The 22,902-nt window shown below is 37.5% G+C and overlaps 1 protein-coding gene across 2 annotated transcripts in view; it reads left to right on the forward strand.

Moving 5' to 3' along the window:
* LOC146583171 (CUB and sushi domain-containing protein 1-like) overlaps positions 1-22,902 on the forward strand; it is a 456,826-nt gene that overhangs the window by 313,600 nt on the left and 120,324 nt on the right. For both annotated transcript variants that reach the window (XM_085268026.1, XM_085268032.1), the window contains exons 15-23: positions 1,767-1,907; positions 5,901-6,022; positions 6,155-6,227; positions 7,324-7,462; positions 11,905-12,092; positions 12,208-12,396; positions 18,549-18,665; positions 19,216-19,431; positions 20,202-20,390. In XM_085268026.1, coding sequence (XP_085124152.1) covers positions 1,767-1,907; positions 5,901-6,022; positions 6,155-6,227; positions 7,324-7,462; positions 11,905-12,092; positions 12,208-12,396; positions 18,549-18,665; positions 19,216-19,431; positions 20,202-20,390 — 1,374 coding nt within the window. The remainder of the gene's footprint in view (positions 1-1,766; positions 1,908-5,900; positions 6,023-6,154; positions 6,228-7,323; positions 7,463-11,904; positions 12,093-12,207; positions 12,397-18,548; positions 18,666-19,215; positions 19,432-20,201; positions 20,391-22,902) is intronic.

The raw sequence follows: 22,902 nt of genomic DNA on the forward strand, positions 1-22,902 counted from the left end.
TACTCAGTACAACTTTTACTGGAGTATTTTTAACAGTAGTGTTTGTACCGAATACTGTATAAAAAGTATTAAGTGCAGAATGTCTGTACTTTTTCCATCTCTGTATAAAGCCCCTTTATTTTTGTCTTTGTAGATCCATACGTTCCCATACTTTTCTTTAAAGGCCTGTTTGTACCACTGTGGTTATATATCTGGTTCAAAACATAAGACATTGAGCCACATGAACAAGGGAAATTTATAGCTGTCCATGACCACAATAATTACCACCTGTGTATTTCTCTTACCCATGCACCAGAGACTGCAGATGTTTCCTGTGACTTGTTATATTCTTTCATTACCATTTTGGGATCCTTTTTTATAGAGTATATGTACATATCCCAGTGATCTCAACCTGGAAAGTTGCTTTTCTATGTGCTGTAGTCCAGTTTTTATGACACTCCCCCCTGATTCTGTCGTTGCTGCTTGGATCACTGGGGAGTGCACTGAAGAGTAGAATATCTTCTTCCAAACAAAAGTTTATAACTACTTTTTGCAGTAAATGGTCTGATGCTGTGACACAAATGTCTTAGACAGACCTGAGGTGATGTATGATTACAGCAGTACAGGCGAAGGGGTGGAAGTTTCAGACTATTCAACTCATATAGAGTGCGTCCTTTTATGACTGTCTAGTGATACCTCAGTGTTGGAGCACACTGAAACATACCAGCTAAGTTATGCTATTCATTGCAATGATGTACCCTGAGGGGATGATGAGTACTTGGAACAAGATAATGCTCCTTCCCATGGTGATGGAATTGTCCGGAAATGCATGGTTCAATACTCATTGAGGTGCAATACCATCAATGACCCAGACACCACAGTCACCTGATATTAGTCTCTTGGGCATTCACTCAAATGCAGAATCTGTACAAAAGAGCTTCTATGTATCATCTTTTGGCAAGCATGACACACTAATGTGTGTCTGGTTTCCTTTTATACTCGGATCTTCAGGTTTCTTGCTTGTTATTTGGATCAATGCGATAGTGCACAGGTGTTGCTTTCATGCTATGAGTGTTCAAAATTGGAAATTGGAAATAATCTTCGAGATAGGTGTCCTCGGGATAATGCCATTTTTGTTCAGTTAACAAGTTAAAGGGTCATGAATGAATGCCTTTCTTGTCGCTCTGTACTAGGCATGTTTACATCTAGTACTATTTAGTAGTAACTGTTACTATACAGTGCATTCAGTATGGACTACTTTTACTGGAGATTTCTTCCTATTTTTTATTTATTTTTTTGATGTTGTTGTTGTTGTTTTAAATTCTAAGCATGCAGAGAAGCAAGTTATCCTTCAGCGGCCTATAGTTAACATTGACATTTTAACAGACTTTTCTTGTTGTTCTCATTAAAACTCACAACAGTTGTTAGGCTTTACCAGGACCAGCTTAATCATTTACATTCATTTAGATTGTCAGTTATTTGAATGTCAATAATTTGTTACACCATGAATACATTTCATACTTTGGCACTTCTACTTCTAATGCTTAAATAAAGCATTATGTGCTTATCATGCATATTAGTAAGCATTTAGCAAGTGTGTCAGGAACTGCTAAATCATCTCAGTGTTTTGTTTTCTCTTAACCCTAATTACACCTAATTCACCTCTTTGAGCTCCCTTGGGATGAGCCTTTCTCTTTCCAAGTCTGGCCTGATTTTATACAGGATAAATTAGATAAGCAATATTAAATGTCTCTCTAAAATAATGTTTAAATTGTGCTTGATTTTAGGTCTGTCTGAGCCAACAACATTTGGGACATTCTCAGGAAAAGATGTTCCATCACAGATCGCCTCAAACGGTCACATCATGAGACTGGAATTTCAGTCTGATCATTCAAATACTGGGAAGGGCTTCAATATCAGCTATACCAGTAAGTATCAACTACCTACTTATTGCTCAGTCCATTTGTTGTTTAGGCCGTAGTAAACACCCTTAGCTTACTAAGTCACTGGGGGAAAATGTGCAATCTCAACCAGTTGGTGAGCGGTTACTGGAGGTTGCAAACAAAGAGACTAGTCAGTAGCCCACTGGCACTAGGAAAAATCTGTGCTTCTACAGTGGTCCCTGGAGACTGACACTAGGTGAAATCGGTTGCAAAGTGGTATGAATTGTGCACTGAAAACCTTCTTTGTTTCCTGCAGATTACTGTGATTGCTTGTAGTTTGCATGGAAGATGCAGATTTGTCTGCAAAAACTCAGAAACTCTTGTGAAAAGCATGATGAAAACCAGAAATGGATTTGCATTGAAGTAAAGATGCACCATTTGAAATGTGTTGGTGGATGTCCTCTATTTCGGCTCTCTGCTGCAATTTTTTCCCATTTTTCAGCTACTCCGTGAGTAGTTATTGAGTATTAGCAGAAAGATCTGTGTCTTCTGTGCATACTGCAGTGACTATGATAGTCTACTAGTCACAAAGAGGATTTGGGGTAGCAGCCTCTTTGCAACCAACCAAATATCCATTAAGATCTCTACCAGCGTACTACCTCATTGTTGTATTTGAATTTGGTTTAAATTTTTTTTAAGTAACTGTCATTTTTTTCCCAGCAGTTCTTCTGACAAATGACAGCATGTTGTTTTGACACTTTGACAAATTTTTATTAAGAATACTTCCAGGGTCACTTCAGTGGAGTTTTGATAGCAGAAATTTGTTAAACAATACGGACATTCCAACAGTAAAACTGAGATGCAACACTTCTACCACCATGTAATCAGAGACAAAAGCAGAAATCAGTTGTCAACATACTGCTATACATTATGTTCTAGGGTAGATCCTAGCGAGTGTCCCTTTTTTTAAACAAATGATTTACTGATTATCAAGCTGAGTATTGCTATGTAACTCAATGCACATCTTTAAAACATATAAGCTACATTTACAACTAAATTCTGAGGATTTGCTTCCGGAGCTTGTTGTATAGCTAGTATCTTCATATACTAGTTAAGATCCATATTAAATATAGCTCAGAGTAAAATACCTTTTCATATGCTAACCACCTCAGAATGGCACTTCGTTATGATTAATATAATACCGACATCAGCATTACTGCACCTGACGTTACCTTAACCTGTCCTGTTTGACTTCTTCTGCTTGACTGATCCTATATGGTAAATGGCCTGTATTTGTACAGCGCTTTACTAGTCCCTAAGGACTCCAAAGCACTTTACACATCCAGTCATCCACCCATTCACACACACATTCACACACTGGTGATGGCAAGCTACATATGCATATCTTACTTTCACCCAGTTAAGCCTGTCCCATTGTCAGAGTTTGAACCCAGCTACTCCATCCTGTATATTTATCCACTCTAAGCTGAACTAGTTCTGCCTGAGTGATTCAGATTCATTCAGTGTGATTACCATGCACTTCTGCACCATTTCACACACTGCCTCCCAAATGACCTTGTCTTTGGCTCTTCCTTTAGAGGTGGCATTTGACAAATGAAAATAGTGTGTGTGTGTGTGTGTGTGTGTGTGTGTGTGTGTGTGTGTGTGTGTTTTTTAACCTAGTGAAAAAAAACTGAGCATAATAAATAACAAAGTGTACTATTTCAAATCCTAACACAAATGAAAGGTTTGATGCACCTCAAATGAAAAATTAATATGTAGTTAAATAAAAATCATATTAAATTAAATGCCTCTCAAACTTTTTACCTGGCAGAAAAGAAAAATGCTGAAATACATTCATATAGTTTTTAGTGGTGAAACTTTTTGAAAATGTAATTTGAAAACCTGATGACATAAATTCTACACTGGGACTTAAAAATATCAAACGTATTGTGCTGTTTCAGTAATTTGGTCTATTAACATTTTAATGCATATATGAATATCAAGAGGTTATGCTGTGGGTATATTTATATGAATTGTGTTAGAAACTCAAGAATGAATGCAAGACTGTGCAGTTATTTGGTGAAAGCGGTGCACTGGGAGCCAATAACTGTTCGCAGATTTGAATCTATCCTACAAATAAATTGATCCTATATATTATGAGGACATCATGCGTAAAAATGTGCTTTAGCCTATGACAGCTAAGGTTATTAATGATATATTTAAAATGGAATATATCCAAATTCTGTTTTTAATCACTTTCAGAGGAAGATGATCATTTCCAAAAAACAATTTTGACCTTATATATGTTCACTTTTTGTTTCTTTAACAATTTGTTTTAAACTAAACCATACTTTGGGCAAAAAGAGACTGGACTCACTATTGTCCCTTGAGGTAGAAAGTGGAACTACTTGGGTCTAGCTCAGTGGTGTCCAAACCCAGGCCTCGAGGGTCGGTATCCTGCAGGTTTTAGATGTGTCCTTGAGCCGTCACAGCTGATTTAAATGGCTAAATTAGCTCCTCAACATGTCGTGAAGTTCTCCAGAGGCCTGGTAACGAACTAATCATTTGATTCAGGTGTGTTGACCCAGGGTGAGATCTACAACCTGCAGGACCCGCCCTTGAGGCCTGGAGTTGGCCCATCCCTGACCTAATGAATCAGATGTCCACTTCAACTACAAAACAATGCAAGAATAAATTTATACATGGAACAGATTTAGACTCTTTGGATAAGTAAAAACTCTGAATAAATAAGTCTAGAGTTAGACCAATCTGAGACTTTCCCACATTATACAATATTGTTGACATTCTTGACAGCATTGACATTGTTGACAATATTGTGGACCCAGTGTGAGATCTAAAACCTGCAGGACACCGGCCCTCGAGGCCTGGAGTTGGCCAAGCCTGGTCTAGCTGGTTAGCCTGCTAACTTTAGTGCATATTGCTCCTTAATGTCAAAATTCTTATTTCCTCACTAACTACAGCTAATCTTTAAAATGTTTACATCTTACTAACAAATGGTTTACTCAAAATTTTAAATTACAAAATGCATTCACTGTAAGATGCATAGTTATTCTTATCTGAGGTCAACTATTGAGTTCATCTTTTCTCTGTTATAGCCGAAATATCATTTAGTTTTTATTTTTTCCTTTTTTTTATGCCATATGTTTCTACCTTTCCCTGTCACTATGGCTTCTTCTTAGCTTCTTCAGCCTTAGTTGGCCTTTTTTTCATCTTCTACTGGGTTCAAACCAATGACTGTATTGGTTTAAACATATCATTTGAATATTTTGTATGCTGGCATTTCGTGCTTTTTCTCATACGTATCTTCTAGTCTTTTCTTCCTCTTCTATAATATCAGGTTGTTGAAGGAGTACAAGGGCTACTTTATCTGTGTCTGCCTTTGGCCTATATAGTACTTTCTCTACATGCATATTTGAACACATATTTGAATACTGCTACAAGACTGTATGTAATATACAGTATGTGTGCATTTTTGTTTGTGTACCTGCCATTTCCCTTGTGGCTCTCATTTTTTTCCCTACGTCCTCTCCTTTCTCTCACTGCTCCCATTTCCCTCCATCAGCAGCTAATCAACCTGAGACATGTCCAATCACTGGGTGTGTGCTCTGGGTGGGATCAGGTTAATCTCTGGAATGGGGATAATATAAGCTTAACATGACAAGGTTGAGTCCACATAAAGATAATTCCATTCCCATATTTCCATATCAGTGGAGATGTCACATTCACTGACAGTGATACAGCAGCGGTTTCATTTTTTTCCTCTGGCAGAACCAATTTTTCGGTATTAAAATAAATTGAAAAAACTGGTAAAAACTGCTCAAATGAATAAATATGCATACATATTTTGAACCACTTAACCAGAGTGTAGTTGCAATCTGCCAGCTTTCTCTTTTTTTCAGATTACGTCTTTGTTCTTTCCTTTTCAAATTAATTTGCCTTTGTTTGATACAGTAATTCAATCTTATGTGTCTTAGCCCCAGTTTTAACTTTTCTCTGGTTATTTTCTCTCTGTAGCATTTGGTCAGAATGAATGTCATGACCCAGGAGTCCCAGTAAATGGTCAGAGGTACGGTGACCAGTTTCAGCTTGGCAGCTCAGTGGCGTTTCGCTGTGATCAAGGATTCATTCGGACTCAGGTAATAATCATTTGAAAGTATCATTATCACACTTTTTAACACAATTTTGAAATGATTGTCATAATCGGTGTCCATAGTTGTGTGGTAAAACCTAGTATAAATGTAACCTTTCTTTAAATCGTGTATTTCCAGGGGTCCGATCAGGTCACCTGCATTATTCAGGATGGAAATGTTGTCTGGTCTGCAGCTGTACCTCGCTGTGAAGGTAAACCTAAGCAGACACCTACACATAAGAACTGTTTACTGTATATAGGAGTATAATGTTCCACAAAACATTCAACTATTTTAGCGATTACCATACAGCTCAAGTGTGTTTATGCACCTTTGGAACAATTAAATTTTCTCTTTTAATTGATTTTAGCCTTGCAGTCTGGACACATCATTCTTTCTAAAGAATAATCTTTAAATGAGACTGGCACATGTTGTACCAAAGCTTTTCAGGGACACATATTCATTTATTTAGACACCGAAAGACAGAGATGTACTATTAGGACAAAATCAAATTGAACATGGGGGGGTCATCTTTTTAACTATGGAGTACGAGAGAATATCATCTCTCCTGTTCTTGAAGATCCCATCCAAAAAAACTGCTCCTTCAGTATGCATTCTGTGTTTTTTTTTTTTCTTTTCTTGCTGAAAGTCTGGATTTATGAGAGCAATCAAATATGCAAAGGTATGAGCTACTTGAAAAGACAAGCCACTGCAAATTATATGTTGTAGCAATGAATAATGAAGAAACCATGAATTCCAGGTCTGGAGTTTTTTATGTTTAATTCAGGTTCTAGACAGACTCAAAATGAATAAGAATAAAAACCGAACATGATACGATGTCTGATATTTCATTTTATTTGAAAGAAACAACTCAACGGGAGATAATTATTGTTTTTTAATGTGTCATAATTGAAATTTTGGAACTGAGCTATAAAGTAGTGACGGTATGTGCCAGTGTTGCTGCCTGCAGCTTGTGCAGGGAAACGGAGTTATTTTTTGGCACCATTTGACACATAAATATATTTAATTCCTCCTATAAATTATAATGTGATAATTATTTTGGGCTTTTTCAAACATCACTAACTCAAAATTGCTTACTGTAGCACATGATGGGCTCACTGTAATTTCTGAAGGTAAATGTTTATGTATGAAATATAGAAATTCAGAGTGGATTAGAATGATAAAATAAACAGAGCAGACAATTAATCTGCTAACTTAATGAAATAGGAGCAATTTACAGACATTTACAAGAAGAAAATGATTAATTTTATTTCCTGTGGTTGTGTGTGGGGGTCTTTGTTTCCATCCAGCTCCCTGTGGAGGGCATCTTACAGCTCCTACAGGTGTTTTGCTATCTCCTGGTTGGCCCTCCTTTTACAAAGACTCTCTGAACTGCCAGTGGGTGATTGAAGCACAAGCAGACCATGCTGTAAAGATACACTTTGACAAGTAAGTGTATTACTCAACTATGCTGTTGACTGATTTGTCAAATGTGTTTGCTCAAAAATTGTTGACATTTGACTGTTAATGGTTAGATAATATGGTACGGTTAGGGAGTGCATTATTTAGTTAATATTTTACTTGGGCAGTCTTTCACATGCAATATAAGGTAGTCAGATATAGATGAGGCTGGTGAGTTACTGCTGCAGTAAATGATTAATGTTGGCTTTTTACATTTTTTTTCTTCTGGAAACAAGCCACAGACAGATGCAGTGTAGCCTGAAACTGCAATAGCAGAAATTTGTCTTTTTGAAATGTGACGTACACGCCGAGTTATCTTCATCGCCTATGAGACATTTCACTTGTGGACGATTCAGCATACTTCTTCTGAAGCAGAGGCTAGTTAATTTTTCATTTAGCTGGTCAGATATAATTATTCAGATACCGCGTTGTTGCAGTGTGTCAGTAGCTCCCAAATCTTGGTTTCTGTTCAACTAGATAGGTTGGTGATATACAACATCCTTTTTCTGGATCATCTACTATTTGATGCTTAGACCCAAAAATCGACTGATTAGGCCCTGTAGCTCCAACTTAATGCAAATGGGTTAATTAGTGTTTAAGTGTTTTAGCTATTTAATAGAATAATTCAATTCAATTCAATTCAATTCAATTTTATTTATATAGCACCAAATCACAACAAAAGTCGCCTCAAGGCGCTTCATAGATACAGAGAAAAACCCAACAATCATATGACCCCCTATGACCAAGCACTTTGGCGACAGTGGGAAGGAAAAACTCCCTTTTAACAGGAAGAAACCTCCGGCAGAACCAGGTTCAGGGAGGGGCGGCCATCTGCTGCGACCGGTTGGGGTGAGAGAAGGAAGACAGGATAAAGACATGCTGTGGAAGAGAGACAGAGGTTAATAACAGATATGATTCAACGCAGAGAGGTCTATTAATACATAGTGAGCGAGAAAGGTGACTGGAAAGGAAAAACTCAATGCATCAAGGGAATCCCCGGCAGCCTACATCTATTGCAGCATAACTAAGGGAGGATTCAGGGTCACCTGGTCCAGCCCTAACTATATGCTTTAGCAAAAAGGAAAGTTTTAAGCCTAATCTTAAAAGTAGAGATAGTGTCTGTCTCCCGAATCCAAACTGGAAGCTGGTTCCACAGAAGAGGGGCCTGAAAACTGAAGGCTCTCCCTCCCATTCTACTTTTAAATACTGTAGGAACAACAAGTAGGCCTGCAGAGCGAGAGCGAAGTGCTCTAATAGGGTGATATGGTACTACAAGGTCATTAAGATAAGATGGGGCCTGATTATTTAAGACCTTGTATGTGAGGAGCAGGATTTTGAATTCAATTCTGGATTTAACAGGAAGCCAATGAAGGGAAGCCAAAACAGGAGAAATATGCTCTCTCTTTCTAGTCCCTGTCAGGACTCTTGCTGCAGCATTTTGGATTAGCTGAAGGCTTTTCAGTGAGTTTTTTGGACATCCTGATAATAATGAATTACAGTAGTCCAGCCTGGAAGTTATAAATGCATGAACTAGTTTTTCAGCGTCACTCCTCACAGCGTTACTGAAGGCCAAGGTAATGCCATCCTGAGTAAGAATCTGGTTAGATACCATATTTCTAAGCTTTTCAGGGCCGAGTACAATAACCTCAGTTTTATCTGAATTAAGAAGCAGAAAGTTAGCGGCCATCCAGGTCTTTATGTCTTTAAGACATTCCTGCAGTTTAACTAATTGGTGTGTGTTATCTGGCTTCATGGACAGATAGAGCTGGGTGTCATCTGCATAGCAGTGAAAATGTATGCTATGTCTTCTAATGATGCTGCCTAAGGGAAGCATGTATAATGTAAACAGAATTGGTCCTAGCACTGAACCCTGTGGAACTCCATAATTAACCTCAGTGTGTGAAGAGGACTCTCCATTTACATGCACAAATTGGAGTCTATTAGATAGATATGATACAAACCACTGCAGTGCAGTACCTGTAATACCTACAGCATGTTCTAATCGCTCTAATAGGATATTATGGTCAACAGTATCGAATGCTGCACTGAGGTCTAGCAGGACAAGCACAGAGATGAGTCCACTGTCAGAGGCCATAAGAAGATCATTTGTAACCTTCACTAAAGCTGTTTCTGTGCTGTGATGAACTCTGAAACCTGACTGAAACTCTTCAAATAAGCCATTCCTCTGCAGATGATCTGTTAGCTGTTTGACAACTACTCTTTCAAGGATTTTTGATATGAAAAGAAGGTTGGAGATTGGCCTATAATTAGCTAAGACTGCTGGGTCTAGAGATGGCTTTTTGAGTAAAGGTTTAACTACAGCCAGCTTGAAGGCCTGTGGTACATAGCCGATCATTAGAGATAGGTTGATCATATTTAAGATCGAAGAATTAATTAATGGCAGGACTTCTTTGAGCAGTTTTGTAGGAATGGGGTCTAAAAGACACGTTGATGGTTTGGAGGAAGTAATTATTGAAGTTAACTCAGAAAGATCAATTGGAGAAAAATAGTCTAACTTAACATCAATGGTACTAAGAGTAGCTGTAAATAATATTACATCTGTGGGATGATTATTGGTAATTTTTTCTCTAATGATAAAAATTTTATTTGTGAAGAAGTTCATGGAGTCATTACTAGTTAACGTTAAAGGGATGGTTGGCTCAAAAGAGCTCTGACTTTTTGTCAGCCTGGCTACAGTGCTGAAGAGAAACCTGGGGTTGTTCTTATTTTCTTCAATCAGTGATGAATAGTAAGATGTTCTTGGCTTTGCGGAGGGCTTTCTTATAAAGCAGCAAACTATTTCTCCAGGCTAAATGATGATCCTCTAAATTTGTGACACGCCATTTCCTCTCCAGATTACGAGTCATCTGCTTTAGGGTACGTGTTTGAGAATTATACTACGGAGTCAGGTACTTCTGATTTGAGACCTTAGTTTTCACAGGACCTACAGTATCCAGAGTCGTACGTAGTGAGGAGGTGAAATTATTAACAAGATAATCGACCTCTGTTGGGGTAGTGTTCAGATAGCTGCTCTGCTCTATGTTGGTACAGGGCATTGAAGATGATAACAGTGGGTGGATTATATTCTTAAACTTAGTTACAGCACTTTCAGAAAGACATCTACTTTGATAAAGTCTACTCTCCACTGCTGTGCAATCAATTATTGTAAATGTAAATGTTATCAGGAAATGATCAGACAGCAGAGGGTTTTCAGGAAACACTGTTAAATGTTCAGTTTCTATGCCATATGTTAAAACAAGATCTAGAGTGTGATTAAAGTGGTGGGTGGGTTCTTTTACATTTTGAGAAAAACCAATTGAGTCTAATAACAGATTAAATGCCATGTTGAGGCTGTCATTTTTAGCATCTACATGGATGTTAAAATCACCCACAATAATTATTTTATCTGAGCTCAGAACTAAATCCAATAAAAAGTCTGTGAAATCAGAGAGAACTCTGTGTAAGGCCCAGGTGGACGATAGATGATAACAAGTAAGACTGGTTTCTGAGTTTCACAGCTGGGGTGGACGAGGCTAAGCATCAGGCTTTCAAATGAATTAAAAGTCTGTCTTGGTCTTTCATTAATTAATAGGCTGGTGTGAAAAATTGCTGCCACACCGCCCCCTCGGCCTGTGCTTCGAGATTTCTGGTAGTTAGAATGACTCGGGGGTGTTGATTCATTTAAACTAACAGAATCATCCTGCTGCAACCAGGTTTCTGTAAGGCAGAGTAAATCAATTTGTTGATCAATTATTAAGTCATGTACTAACAGAGACTTGGAGGAGAGAGACCTAATATTTAATAATCCACATTTCACTGTTTTACTCTTTGGTCCAGAGTACTGTATTGTTCTTTCTTTGTAATTGTTTATATTTAAGTTGTTTGTTGCTGGTTTTTAGTTTGTTTTTTTGTCTTTTTGGAAGCTGACACAGTCTCTATGGAGATGGGTTTTTGGGGGGGTAGCAGGAGGAGAGAAGCTGCAGAGAGGCGTGTAAGACTGCAACTCTGCTTCCTGGTCCCAACTCTGGATAGTCATATTTTCGGGGGTTTTAATAAATTTGTCCATATTTCTAGAAATGAGAGCTGCTCCATCCAAAGTGGGATGGATGCCGTCTCTCCTAACAAGACCAGGTTTCCTCCAGAAGGTTTGCCAATTATCTATGAAGCCCACATCATTTCTGGGACACCACTCAGACAGTCAGCAATAGGTGTGACTGATTGATTGCTTACATATCAGTCAAGTTTCTTATATGGTAGTACTTTGTTATAGCTCAGTGTTTTGTTTTGTTTTTGCCTACAGTGGATAAATTGTGCAAAATGAACAATATTGGCGAGTTTCTCTTTTTTCAGCGTTGGAATTTATTAACATGTATAACTTGCAGTTGTGAATTTCATGTGCGTGTTTTTTTTTTTTTTGTTTGTTTCTCTAGGTTCCAGACAGAAGTCAACTATGACACACTGGAGATCAGGGATGGCCCCTCAGCATCCTCTCTCCTGATCGGCGAATACCATGGTACCCAAGCGCCTCATTTCCTGATTTCCACATCAAACTTCCTGTTCCTGTTGTTCACTACAGACAACAGCCGCTCTGCCACAGGCTTCAGCATCAGATATGAAAGTAAGTCTAAATGACTGATAGACTGAAATGCCTGGTAGACACACTCGAAATTGCTTACAGACGCAAATACACTCAACCTTTTGACACTGCGGCGGTTGTGTGATGTGATTTTCAGGTGTGAAAATGGAGTCAGACTCGTGTCTTGATCCTGGTATCCCAGTGAATGGTCGTCGCCATGGCAGCAGCTTTTCCATTGGCTCTCGTGTGTCATTTACATGTGACCCGGGATACACACTTAGCGATCAGGAGCCAATTGTTTGCGAGCAGAATCATCAGTGGAGTCACGCTCTTCCCAGTTGTGATGGTTAGTATCTTCTTTTATTTTATTTGATCTCTTACAGGAATTACCCTGTAGCGTGAGTAATACAATCAGGGGCGAATGCTGTTCTCTCGTGACTCACCTCACACATAGTTTCACATTCTCTAAACATGGAAAAGAGTGAAAAAACGTTGTCAACATACAGCACATACTGACAGAGCAGGACATTGTGGTTTGGGGTTTGTTTTCTTTTAACTAAAGACATTGCCCAGTTTTTGCCTCCAGAAGTGCTTAGTTGGGAGAACAGCTTGAAATAGCTTTATAAATACACCTCTCAAGCCAAAAGCTGCATTAAATGCTTTCATTGGCAAAATAAGTCATCTTGAGCTGAATTTAATTCTGGCCAAATTGTTGTTTGATTGATTATGTGTGTTTTAGAGTTGATGTTTTTAATTCTCCAACTGAATATTGCAACTAAGAAATAGTAGCCACCACAGTCTTTTGTAGGGATTTTTATCTAATCATTTTATTTACACTGGAAATCAATGTATGAGCTCTTTTTTAAGTTAATCTGGCACTACAGGAAAAGTTGAAATTGCATCTTGCTTTGATAGACTTTTGAAAGATTGCTAAATATCAGACTTTGTTATACTATTTAGCACTTTTCTTACAATCCATCTCAACTATAACTATATACATCTCTGTCTTTCGGTGTCTAAATAAATGAATATGTGTCCTTGAAAAGCTTTGGTACAACATGTGCCAGTCTCATTTAAAGATTATTCTTTAGAAAGAATGATGTGTCCAAACTGCAAGGCTAAAATAAATTAAAAGAGAAAATTTAATTGTTCCAAAGGTGCATAAACACACTTGTGTTCGCTGCACCTTGGACAGGGCTCCATTCTATCACTTGGCTACAACATACAGGCAGATGCACACTGAACTTGACATCTGCTGTATGTACATTTTCTCTGAAGATCTAGAGACACTGTTTTTTTCACTCATGTTCAATCCTGTCCTCATAGCTAAACATTTTTAAGGGAATGTTTTTTTGTTTGTTAAGCCACTTACCACTGACATATGAATCATTCAAAAAATAAAATAAGCCTCTAACTCAGGGGACAGCTTTGTGTCTACACATAACAGACAATATAAAGTAGCAAGGAGGCAGTTTTTAAATTGCACCTTTAAGCACTTTGTTACTAGCAGCCTAGTGCAAAAACACATCATTTGTCAATTTCAGTCAGTTGATGCTGTCAAAACAAGTGGATTCTGAACTCAAAAAAGTACAGTTAAACTTTCCTCTACCATGTGATAAAGCAGGTAGAGGAAAGCAGCTTCCTTTTTCAGCATTGCAAACAAGACAGAACATATCAATCATGGACTGGCCTCCCCAGAGCGTTGATGTCAATATTATTGAAGCAATGTGGGATCATCTTGACAGAGAACAGAACTAAATCTGGCCAACATCCAAAGAAGAGCTTTAAATGTCCTTCAAGAACCTTGGAGGACTATTCCTGAAAACTACCTAGATTCATTAAAAGTACGCTTGCTCAAGAGAGTTCAGGCTGTGTTGAGGAATAAAGGTGGTCATAACCAAATATTGACATTCATGCTCACTGAAGTTGCACAGAAACTTCTTTTGTGTTTCCTTATGTTGGCGCAATTTTGCATGCACTTTAATAAATCTCTATCCGTATTCTCCATTTGGTAGCAAAAAGTAAAGAATTGATGGGTGGCTCAAGATTTCTGTTTATACTAAATTTTCTGCGTGGTCACTTCATTTCTACACTGACCCTGAACATTGAAACCTCGTTTGAATATCAACACAAAATACAGGAGACTAAAGATGGAAGAGGCAGAAAAGAGGATCAGTCTGTGTCAGAGGTAAAAGACATTTGAAAGGGAAGGTGCTTTCAGTGACACCAGTAGCTACTTTCCTTCATAGCAGAATATTGAAGAAAAAAAAGTCTGTTCTCTCACTTCTGCCTTTTGCCCTTTAACTTTTTGCAACAGACAGCTGTAATTGAGCAAACAGTCTTCACTCCCACCACAATGACTCAAGCTGGACATTTAGCCTTTGTGAACTTATTTAGGTCAATAGAAATTACTGAAACAGATGCTCCCTGGCTATTCAAAGGGCTTCCTAGTGAGAGTTTTTCCACAGCTTATGCTATGGTGGGAGTTAAACAAACAGCATCTCATCTGCTCTGCCAATTGAACATAATCAAATATGAAAATGAAAGGATATCACAAGTTAGGAGTAAGTTCATGGCAAAGCAATCTATGTCATACTTGCAGCCATGTAAGGCAAATAGTTTTAAACCGGCACTGTGACATTTTCAATTTTCAGCCAGGCATGCCACTGAATGAGACAGCTGTCACATTATAAGACACGTTATTTCAGAATGGCACTTTTCTGAAATGGTGTGTAAGACTTGACTTAATGTAATGTGAGATATAGTGTGCTTTTGGGCAAAGATCACAGTGGAATTATGTGTTAAGTATATTATTACACTACTGAAATTTAGATTAATCACACTTGGCTGCATGTTGTGGAAGTGTGGGACAAAACAACAAGTCTTGCAAATACTGAGCAAACCTACAATATCTACTCACAAAATTCTTGGTTATTCTATTTAAAAGAGCAAAGAAATCATCTTTAAGCTCTCCCACAGGCATGCTGGAAGCGATTCATACACACACTCGCACTCATTAATGGCAATAATGTTATTTACAGGACAGTCTCAGAGGCACAGTTAACATTTCATACACACTACATTACACAGACAGCACTGCATTTAAAATAAAAAGCAAAATGACATGTCATCACCCCCCCAGGCATGCAGGCACCATTCCCTTTCAGTAATGCCAGAACGTCTATTCAACACAAACTATTCATCTTATTCCTGCAGGTCAGTTAAATCACCAAACAGATAACGCTGGCTGCTCTTTTATGTGTCAGGAAGAGTATTGAAGGGGTGCTGTGACATTTTAAAGCATGCAGTTGGTGCCAAGACAACAACTTGTTAGAAGTGACCAAAGTTAGAGAATCACTTAAGAAGACTAAGAATGTATTTAAAGACTAAGAAAAGGGAAGGAGGAGGAATGATGCTGAAAACTGATATGCTATCTCTATATATTTATCTCTCCTCTCTGAAAACCAAGCAGCTCTTTCTTTAGAATCCAGCCTCTTTCTGTTTCATTTTTTTTTTTTTTGTTGGTCATGAATCGTCTCTCTTTCTTGTCACATTCTTTCTATGCATTGTTATACACCTCACAGTTTCTCACACACATTTTCTTAACGATCTCTCTCTCTCTCTTTTCACACACAGATGATTAGGACCACCAAAGTATGAACCGTTACACACGTTACATACATTACGTACAGACAGATAGGCCTGTTCGACATAACGATATATATTGGTCTATCGTTTCATTTTACGCTATCGTTTGTTTCGTGGTGTCGCAAAATAAACTAAGGCAATATTTTTTCATCGTTTTGATGGTCCCTGTAGTGGCTATATTAATTTCTTAAAGTTCTCTCTTTCTCTTATATTTAATATAACCACACTACGAGCGCCTGTTTTAACCACAACGACGGTAACACCATCGCGTGTCTGCTTACCTTTCACAATAAAGCTCAAGATCCTGTTGAGACTTTTCAGAATAAACTGAATCACGTGAAAGAGCAGATTATTTACGGATGAGAAGTAAAAAAAGAGCCAGGTGCTAAAAAATAAACCTTAGACTCAAACGTTAGAACAGACTTTTCCCCGCAGCACGCCGTGTAATAAATACTCACAAAGAAAACGGCGGCTGTTACAACTTATGTCTAAAAATGTATTGTTTCATGCATCGGTTAAAACACTCGACTCCAGACACACGACGTCCAGCTGGAAACACTTCCCGCAAGTCGAGCTGCCCGAGATTCACAGAATTTACAGAAAATGTTAAATTTTTGTGATTTATATCGTTATCGGGATTATAGATGTCTTATATCGGGATATGAGATTTTGGTCATATGGCACAGCCCTACAGACAGACATGCGCATGTGCTTCCCTTAACAAGGGTCATTTAGTCAGACAGTGTCCTAGTTTTTGCCAAATCCTGATGGGAGTCTGAAAAGCTGGCACAGGTTACCGCAACACTCACAAGACAGCTAGTCAGTGAGAGGGAACAGCTCGTATCACAGCTTCTGAAATCAACCCCAGCCCTGTTGAAATATGATATAGAATAGTAGGAAGAAAAATGATCAGACTGAGAGATTGAGAGAGAGAGAGGGGTGAAGACGAGGTCTGCACGCTGGAGTACCTGCAGCACGAAGAAATTAGAGGAGCTGTGAAATCTGTCCTCATAAATGCAAAATCATAAATAGTCTTTTTATAAACCTTTCACCAAACAAATGACTACTGCATTTATCTCTGTAGCTAAAAGATGCGTTTGTGTACCAAAATATATATAAATTGACAGTGAAGAAAAATGTTTTGTCTGTTTGTTTTGTTTATAGTCTGGAATCCATTTGTTTTATAGCTGACAAAGAGATTCCTTTTATTGCCATGCCAGTCAAACACCTTGAAGCGCTTTAATTGAATAAAATTTATCTGAACTGCTCTGAATAGTACTGAAAGCGATGAAAGCTCAGTCAAAGAGAAGCAAAGAGTCAATATATTATCTTAGTTCAGAAGTCTCTGATGTACTGCTAGCTCTCTTTTACTCTCCATTACATTGCTATGGCATTTTTCATTCTGCAGTACCCCAAATGAATTTGTCCCGTTCCATATCAGTGAATTGCTCTGTGTGGAGGCTAGGTATCTGGTAACACACACACACACACCAATCTCTCACTCTCTTTTAACAAACCAGTCTCTGTTTGTCTGTGACATTCTCCCTGCTCTTTCCTTTTGTCCTTTTGTTTCTGCAGTAAGCTCATCTTTAACCTTTGTTTCGTTCACTTTGCAAAATCTCTTTGCAAAAGCTTTTCTAACACAAAGGGTGTTTGCTGAAATCAGCACTGCTCATTGCTCACTGCTCATACTATACAGTAGAATGTTTGCACGCATAACAGGTCGATTTACATACAAGACCTGAGACACCAGGTTTTGGTATTAGAGTTATGTATGACTAACATCTTAAGATCTTTATTCTTTATTATTATACGTTGTTCTACTGTACATTAATCTTTCTTCTTATGTAATCATAGAGTAAGTCTTCAGTACAGGCCTGAATTTAACACCATGCTAACTACACCAAATTCAGGGGGGATTTTCTGCAGGCTGGGGGGAAAAAAGCCAAGGTCCCAGGAATTTAATAAAGAATTTATATTAATCTGCCAGTAGGTGGTGAGCAGAGTTGGGATCGTTACTCAAAAAATAAGTAATCTATTAGAAATGCTGGTTTCTTTTTAAAAGATAATAATGTAATACTGTACTTACTTAGTTATCCATGGTGAAAGTAATTAATCACATTAATTTTGTGTCATGACCTAAAATGTATTGTCACATAGTTACCGGTTAAGAATATCTACCTCAGCCCCCTCTCCTGCAGCCTGGTTCCAATCTGAAATAACGAAAGCATCACTATAGTCTTTATTTTAGTGTTGCTAAGTTTGAACAAAAAGCAAAGTTGAAAACCAACTCTAAGAGATTTCAAAATGTTTTCCACACTGATTCTACTCTAACATGTAGAAATGGATGCTACACCGCTAGAAGCTTTGTCAAAGCATGCTGTCACTTTTCACATACTTGTAATGAGCCAAGCTGTGTTAGCAGCATTATGTTTCTGTCTTGGACGCAGTTTTCACTTTACCATTGTGCTATTGTCCTGCGTGCAATAAAAACAAATGTAGTGTCCATATTGTCGCTTCTCAAAAGTTGTAGAGCACCCCACCATTTTCCTCCTCCCTGGAAGGGAAAGGCATGTTCGCCATTATGCAGTCAACTAAAGACCCTTTGTAATACAAGTAACTACATAATTGAACTATAACATGATTACTGAATTAAGTACAATAATGCAATACTTTCTTGTGTTACTGAAAAATGTAATGTGACAATAGTAACATGTTACTTTGGAACTCATTACACCGATCACTGGTGGCGACCTCTTAACGGTACTGAAGACGTGTACATTTTTAGTTTTTTGAATAAAAGAAAATATCCAGCTGTGTTCCAATCTTCTCTGTCTGTCACATTTTCAGCTCTTTGTGGAGGTTATGTTTATGGTAAAACGGGAACAATTCTGTCTCCTGGCTTTCCTGACTTCTACCCCAATTCTCTTAACTGCACCTGGACTATAGAAGTGTCCCATGGAAAAGGTAAGAATGCTCAAATGTAATGGAAATGTCAATCACTGGTTATAACATGTTAAAATATGTATTTTTTCATATTTTAATAATATGGAAAAATGTGTTAGGCAATGAAATGTGGCTGCTCTTTGCCACAAATTCTCCAGTGTACACTTGGACAATTTTTCAAGTGTAAAAAATAGTTCTCTTAGACAACTTGCCACAGCCCTCTCACTATGTTCATGTAATGCCTCTTCATGTAATGCCAGACTGACTCAGAGATGTTGAGATCAGAGCGCTGTGGGGGTTCTATGGTTTTCTTGTCACTGCAGATAGTTTTATATGACTTACACATTATGCAAGATGGATTTGGGACAGAGCATATTCCTCACTGATGGTACTGGATGATGGATAAGAATCTCATGTACAGTGGCTTAGACTATTGCTTATATATATTGCCTGATAGAGTGTATGCTTTGCATATCTGTAACTGTCTATCTTACACTGCATGCCTATCCATCCATTCTTGCATTCATCTATCCTTTCATCCATCTATCCATTTTGCCATCTGTTCTTTCAGGAGTCCATTTGGTTTTCCACACTTTCCATCTGGAAGAGAACCATGACTACTTGTCAATCACAGAGGATGGCAATTTTCAGGTTCCGGTAGCTCGACTCACTGGCTCCGTGCTGCCTCCTAGTGTTAAAGCCGGACTCTATGGGAACTTCAGCGCTCAGCTACGGTTTATTTCAGATTTTTCCATGAGTTACGAAGGATTTAATATCACTTTCTCAGGTAAGAACACCTGAACACAATTTTTTTACTTCTTTTTTAGCATTGCATTGGCTAAAATTCATTTTAAAGCAAATTACAAGGCTTATTAAGTTGGCCTGTTAGTGACTGTATGATGATCCCTTACCAAAAAATAAATAAATAAATAACAAATTCACTGACTTTTCTTTAATGGCAGACTGTTGAAATTTTCAAACTAATAAACCAAATTGTTAGATACAGTGTTTCACCTGCTCAAGTAACTTTTTAATATGCGATGAAAAATGGGTTTTATGCATTATTAAACCTAACTGGTTATTTTGGCAGATATGCAGTACATCTGGTTAAGTGCTGCACTTACATTTAAACGCTTTTATTTGGGACCTGATACATGATACACTAATTTTTGACAGTTTTCTTAAGTATTTCAAACCTATTTGGCACTACAGATTACAGAGCTTCCTATCTCAGTGGATGAAGCAGTCTTAGATGAGACTGCTGCATATGTTTTCATAATGAGATGAAGCAGGGAAAACTAAATCAAATGTGTCCTTTTTAACATGCTTGTAATTTAAGCTAATGACAGTTTAATAAATTAATCTTTAAGTATTTAAATTATTCTGGGGAATTTAAAATGAGTCTTTATGACTCTTAAGTGACACAGCTCCAAATGCTTACATGTAGTGTTAATGCATTTCTTTCTAGTGTTGGCTAATATACCAATTTTTGCACACTTCTTATTAATTAATACCTTCTTTCATTTTATGCTGACTCATGACAATTTGTCTCTACAGAGTATGACTTGGAGCCATGTGAGGATCCTGGTGTACCAGCATCCAGCAGGAGAATGGGACTCAGCTTTCAAGTTGGTGATTCATTGAACTTTTCTTGCTTCCCTGGCTACCGACTTGAGGGAGAGAGCAAGATCACTTGCCTGGGAGGAGGCAGGCGAGTCTGGAGCAACACGCTACCACGATGTATAGGTAAGATGTCAGCGCTTAGGTTGACTGATTTGCCAGAAATATAAATTGATAGCCACAGCATGCAAAACAGAAATCATGGTAGATTATTTCTTCATTTGAAAAACATTTCCATTGCTAGCAGGAGTCAAACTGGACTTTCTGAGGTTGTGAATATATTTGCAAACTTAAAAAAAAAAAAAAAAAAAAAAAAAGTATTGTTATTTAAAAAATTTTTTTGGTGTTCTTAAAAAATGTAAATTAAAAAAATAAAATTCCTTTATTCTCTCATTACACAGTCATTTTTAACAAATTCATTTTGCTAGTGTTATTGCACCAACAGGGTGCTATTAGGTTAAACAGGATGACATTAGAGATGCTCTTTTTACATTCAGACTATTTTTTATGTAATATTAAACTAAAAAATATAATGTTGAAGATGTTATCTCTTCTATGAAAACAACTGGCAGGTGGCAAATAAAACAAAACTTTTAAAGTAAATTCTTGGCCATATGAATAAACCTGGAGCATTGTTCTAATTCAACAGTATTACTGTATTGCTAACGTAACAATAATCGACTTGTTAAATGTTAGTTTTGTTTGCTAGAATTTTGCTGTTTGCACGTTGTAACTTCTTAGCGTTTGATGCGTATCAATGTTTTCTTGGATCCTGGTGGTAATTTGCGAGTCTGACTGGTGGTTGCTGGTAATTTTGAAGCCCAGAAAGAGCAGACTGAAAATGCTATAATAGCATTATCTGTCAAGAGATCAAGCCTGACTAAGAGGAAACTAAGCAAGAGCAGCTGGCAATGTGCACTAGTTTCATCCCCTTTCGTTCCTTCTAAATGTTCCTCTCTTTAGCACTCTGTCTCTGTCTAAATTTCTGTTTCTCCTTCTCTTCCTCTATATTTTGACAGTCCTTTGATAGATAATTGGGGCATTAGGCGCTATATGAAAAGTGTTAATACCGTGCCTTTTGTTACTCCCCTTTTCCCTTTTCTAATTTCTTTCTGAGCATTTTCAGGCTTGTCTGTCTTGGTTCATCTGCTATCTCTTCTTCTTTTCTTCCCCTTCCAATTCTCTCTTTATCCCTTTCCTGCCCCTCTTCTCGAGGCTCTGTTCTCTTACTCCCACTCTATTGTACTCTTTTCACTTTAAAAGGAATTTCTGAAGAATTGCTGTGACTCTCCTTTATTTATGCTCCTTACCTCCTACCTTAATCTGCTTTAGACACGACAGAACATTTACAGAAATGTTGTTTTGAATTTCAAATTTCTTCAGATTTGATAAACACTGCGTCTTTTTTTAGTGTGTTTTATATTGTTTCAAACCACCCTCTCTCGTCTGTCTCATTACTCCCATTTCCTCTTTTTTTCTTCTAAGTAGTGGTGGTCCTCTTCAGTGGGAGTTAAAAGCCTGCTCGGCTCTCTTCTTTTATCTCCTCCTCATTTGCATATGACAAAACACTATTTGTACAAAGTACCAGTTTATATGAATTCCTAAACTTTGATAGGCACGGCACCTGCTAGATCATTCTGTATAATTTCATGAAGGACTTCTCCGACATACTTATCCAGCCTTATTGTTTACAGGGTTTTTTTGTGTGTTGTTTTGTTTTTCTGCCCTTTTATCAATGTTTTGTCGTTTATTTTCAAGTTATTTTGTTGTTTTTGTAGCATATTTCAGACAATGCTTTTTGAACTGCAGTACAGTGCAAGAGCCTTGAGCCAGCAGTCATTTCTTTATATTTTTGCAGGGTTTTTTTTTTTTTTTGGACTTGAACAGTAGTTGTCCCGGCTTTCTGAAGGTCTTTCAAATGTTTCAACATTGGCTGCTTTGTCTCTCATTTTCAGTCCAGTCCTTACACCTGACCATTTTCAGGGCAATGTTTTTAGTTTGTTAATCTGACATATGACTCATTCAAGAATAAAAAAGGACCCTAACCTAAAGAATGAACCAGTATTGTGTCTAAACATAATAGTCTCTTCAGGCATTTTGTGACTAGCAGTGTGTTGTAAATGCATATAATCCCCCCCCTTTTAGCTGAAACTACAAACATTATCAATGATAGCACAGTTTAACAGGCATAAAATAGTATTTCTGCACCAACAAAGTGAGTACCAAAGAGTTATCAGCTGTTAACGTTGCTTATCTCAGCATGGTGTGCCCTTAAGAAATTTGAAGAAACTGGACAAGTGGAAGAAAAAAGAGGAAGTGGTAGGTATAAAAGATCAGTGTTGGTCAAGTTACTTGAAAAAAGTAATCAGTAACTAATTACTGATTACTTCCCCAAAAAAGTAATCCCGTTACTTTACTGAATACTTATTTTCAAAAGTAATTAATTACTTAGTTACTTAGTTACTTTTTAAAAACACGATTTACAACCTGAATAGGTGATAAAGCGATAGATCTTTCAGCCCAATTCTACTTTTTCTGCATAATCCATCATACAAAATGTAATCAAATGGAAAAGTCTATTTTTAAAACTTGTTTTATTAGTTTTAATATTTTAACTTTATGCATCAAGCAAAAAATA

The sequence above is a fragment of the Mchenga conophoros genome, linkage group LG1, assembly GCF_057382185.1.
Source record: "Mchenga conophoros isolate Kocher_MC1m ecotype Shallow Benthic linkage group LG1, M_conophoros_male_GT1.1, whole genome shotgun sequence".
Lineage (NCBI taxonomy): Eukaryota > Metazoa > Chordata > Actinopteri > Cichliformes > Cichlidae > Mchenga > Mchenga conophoros.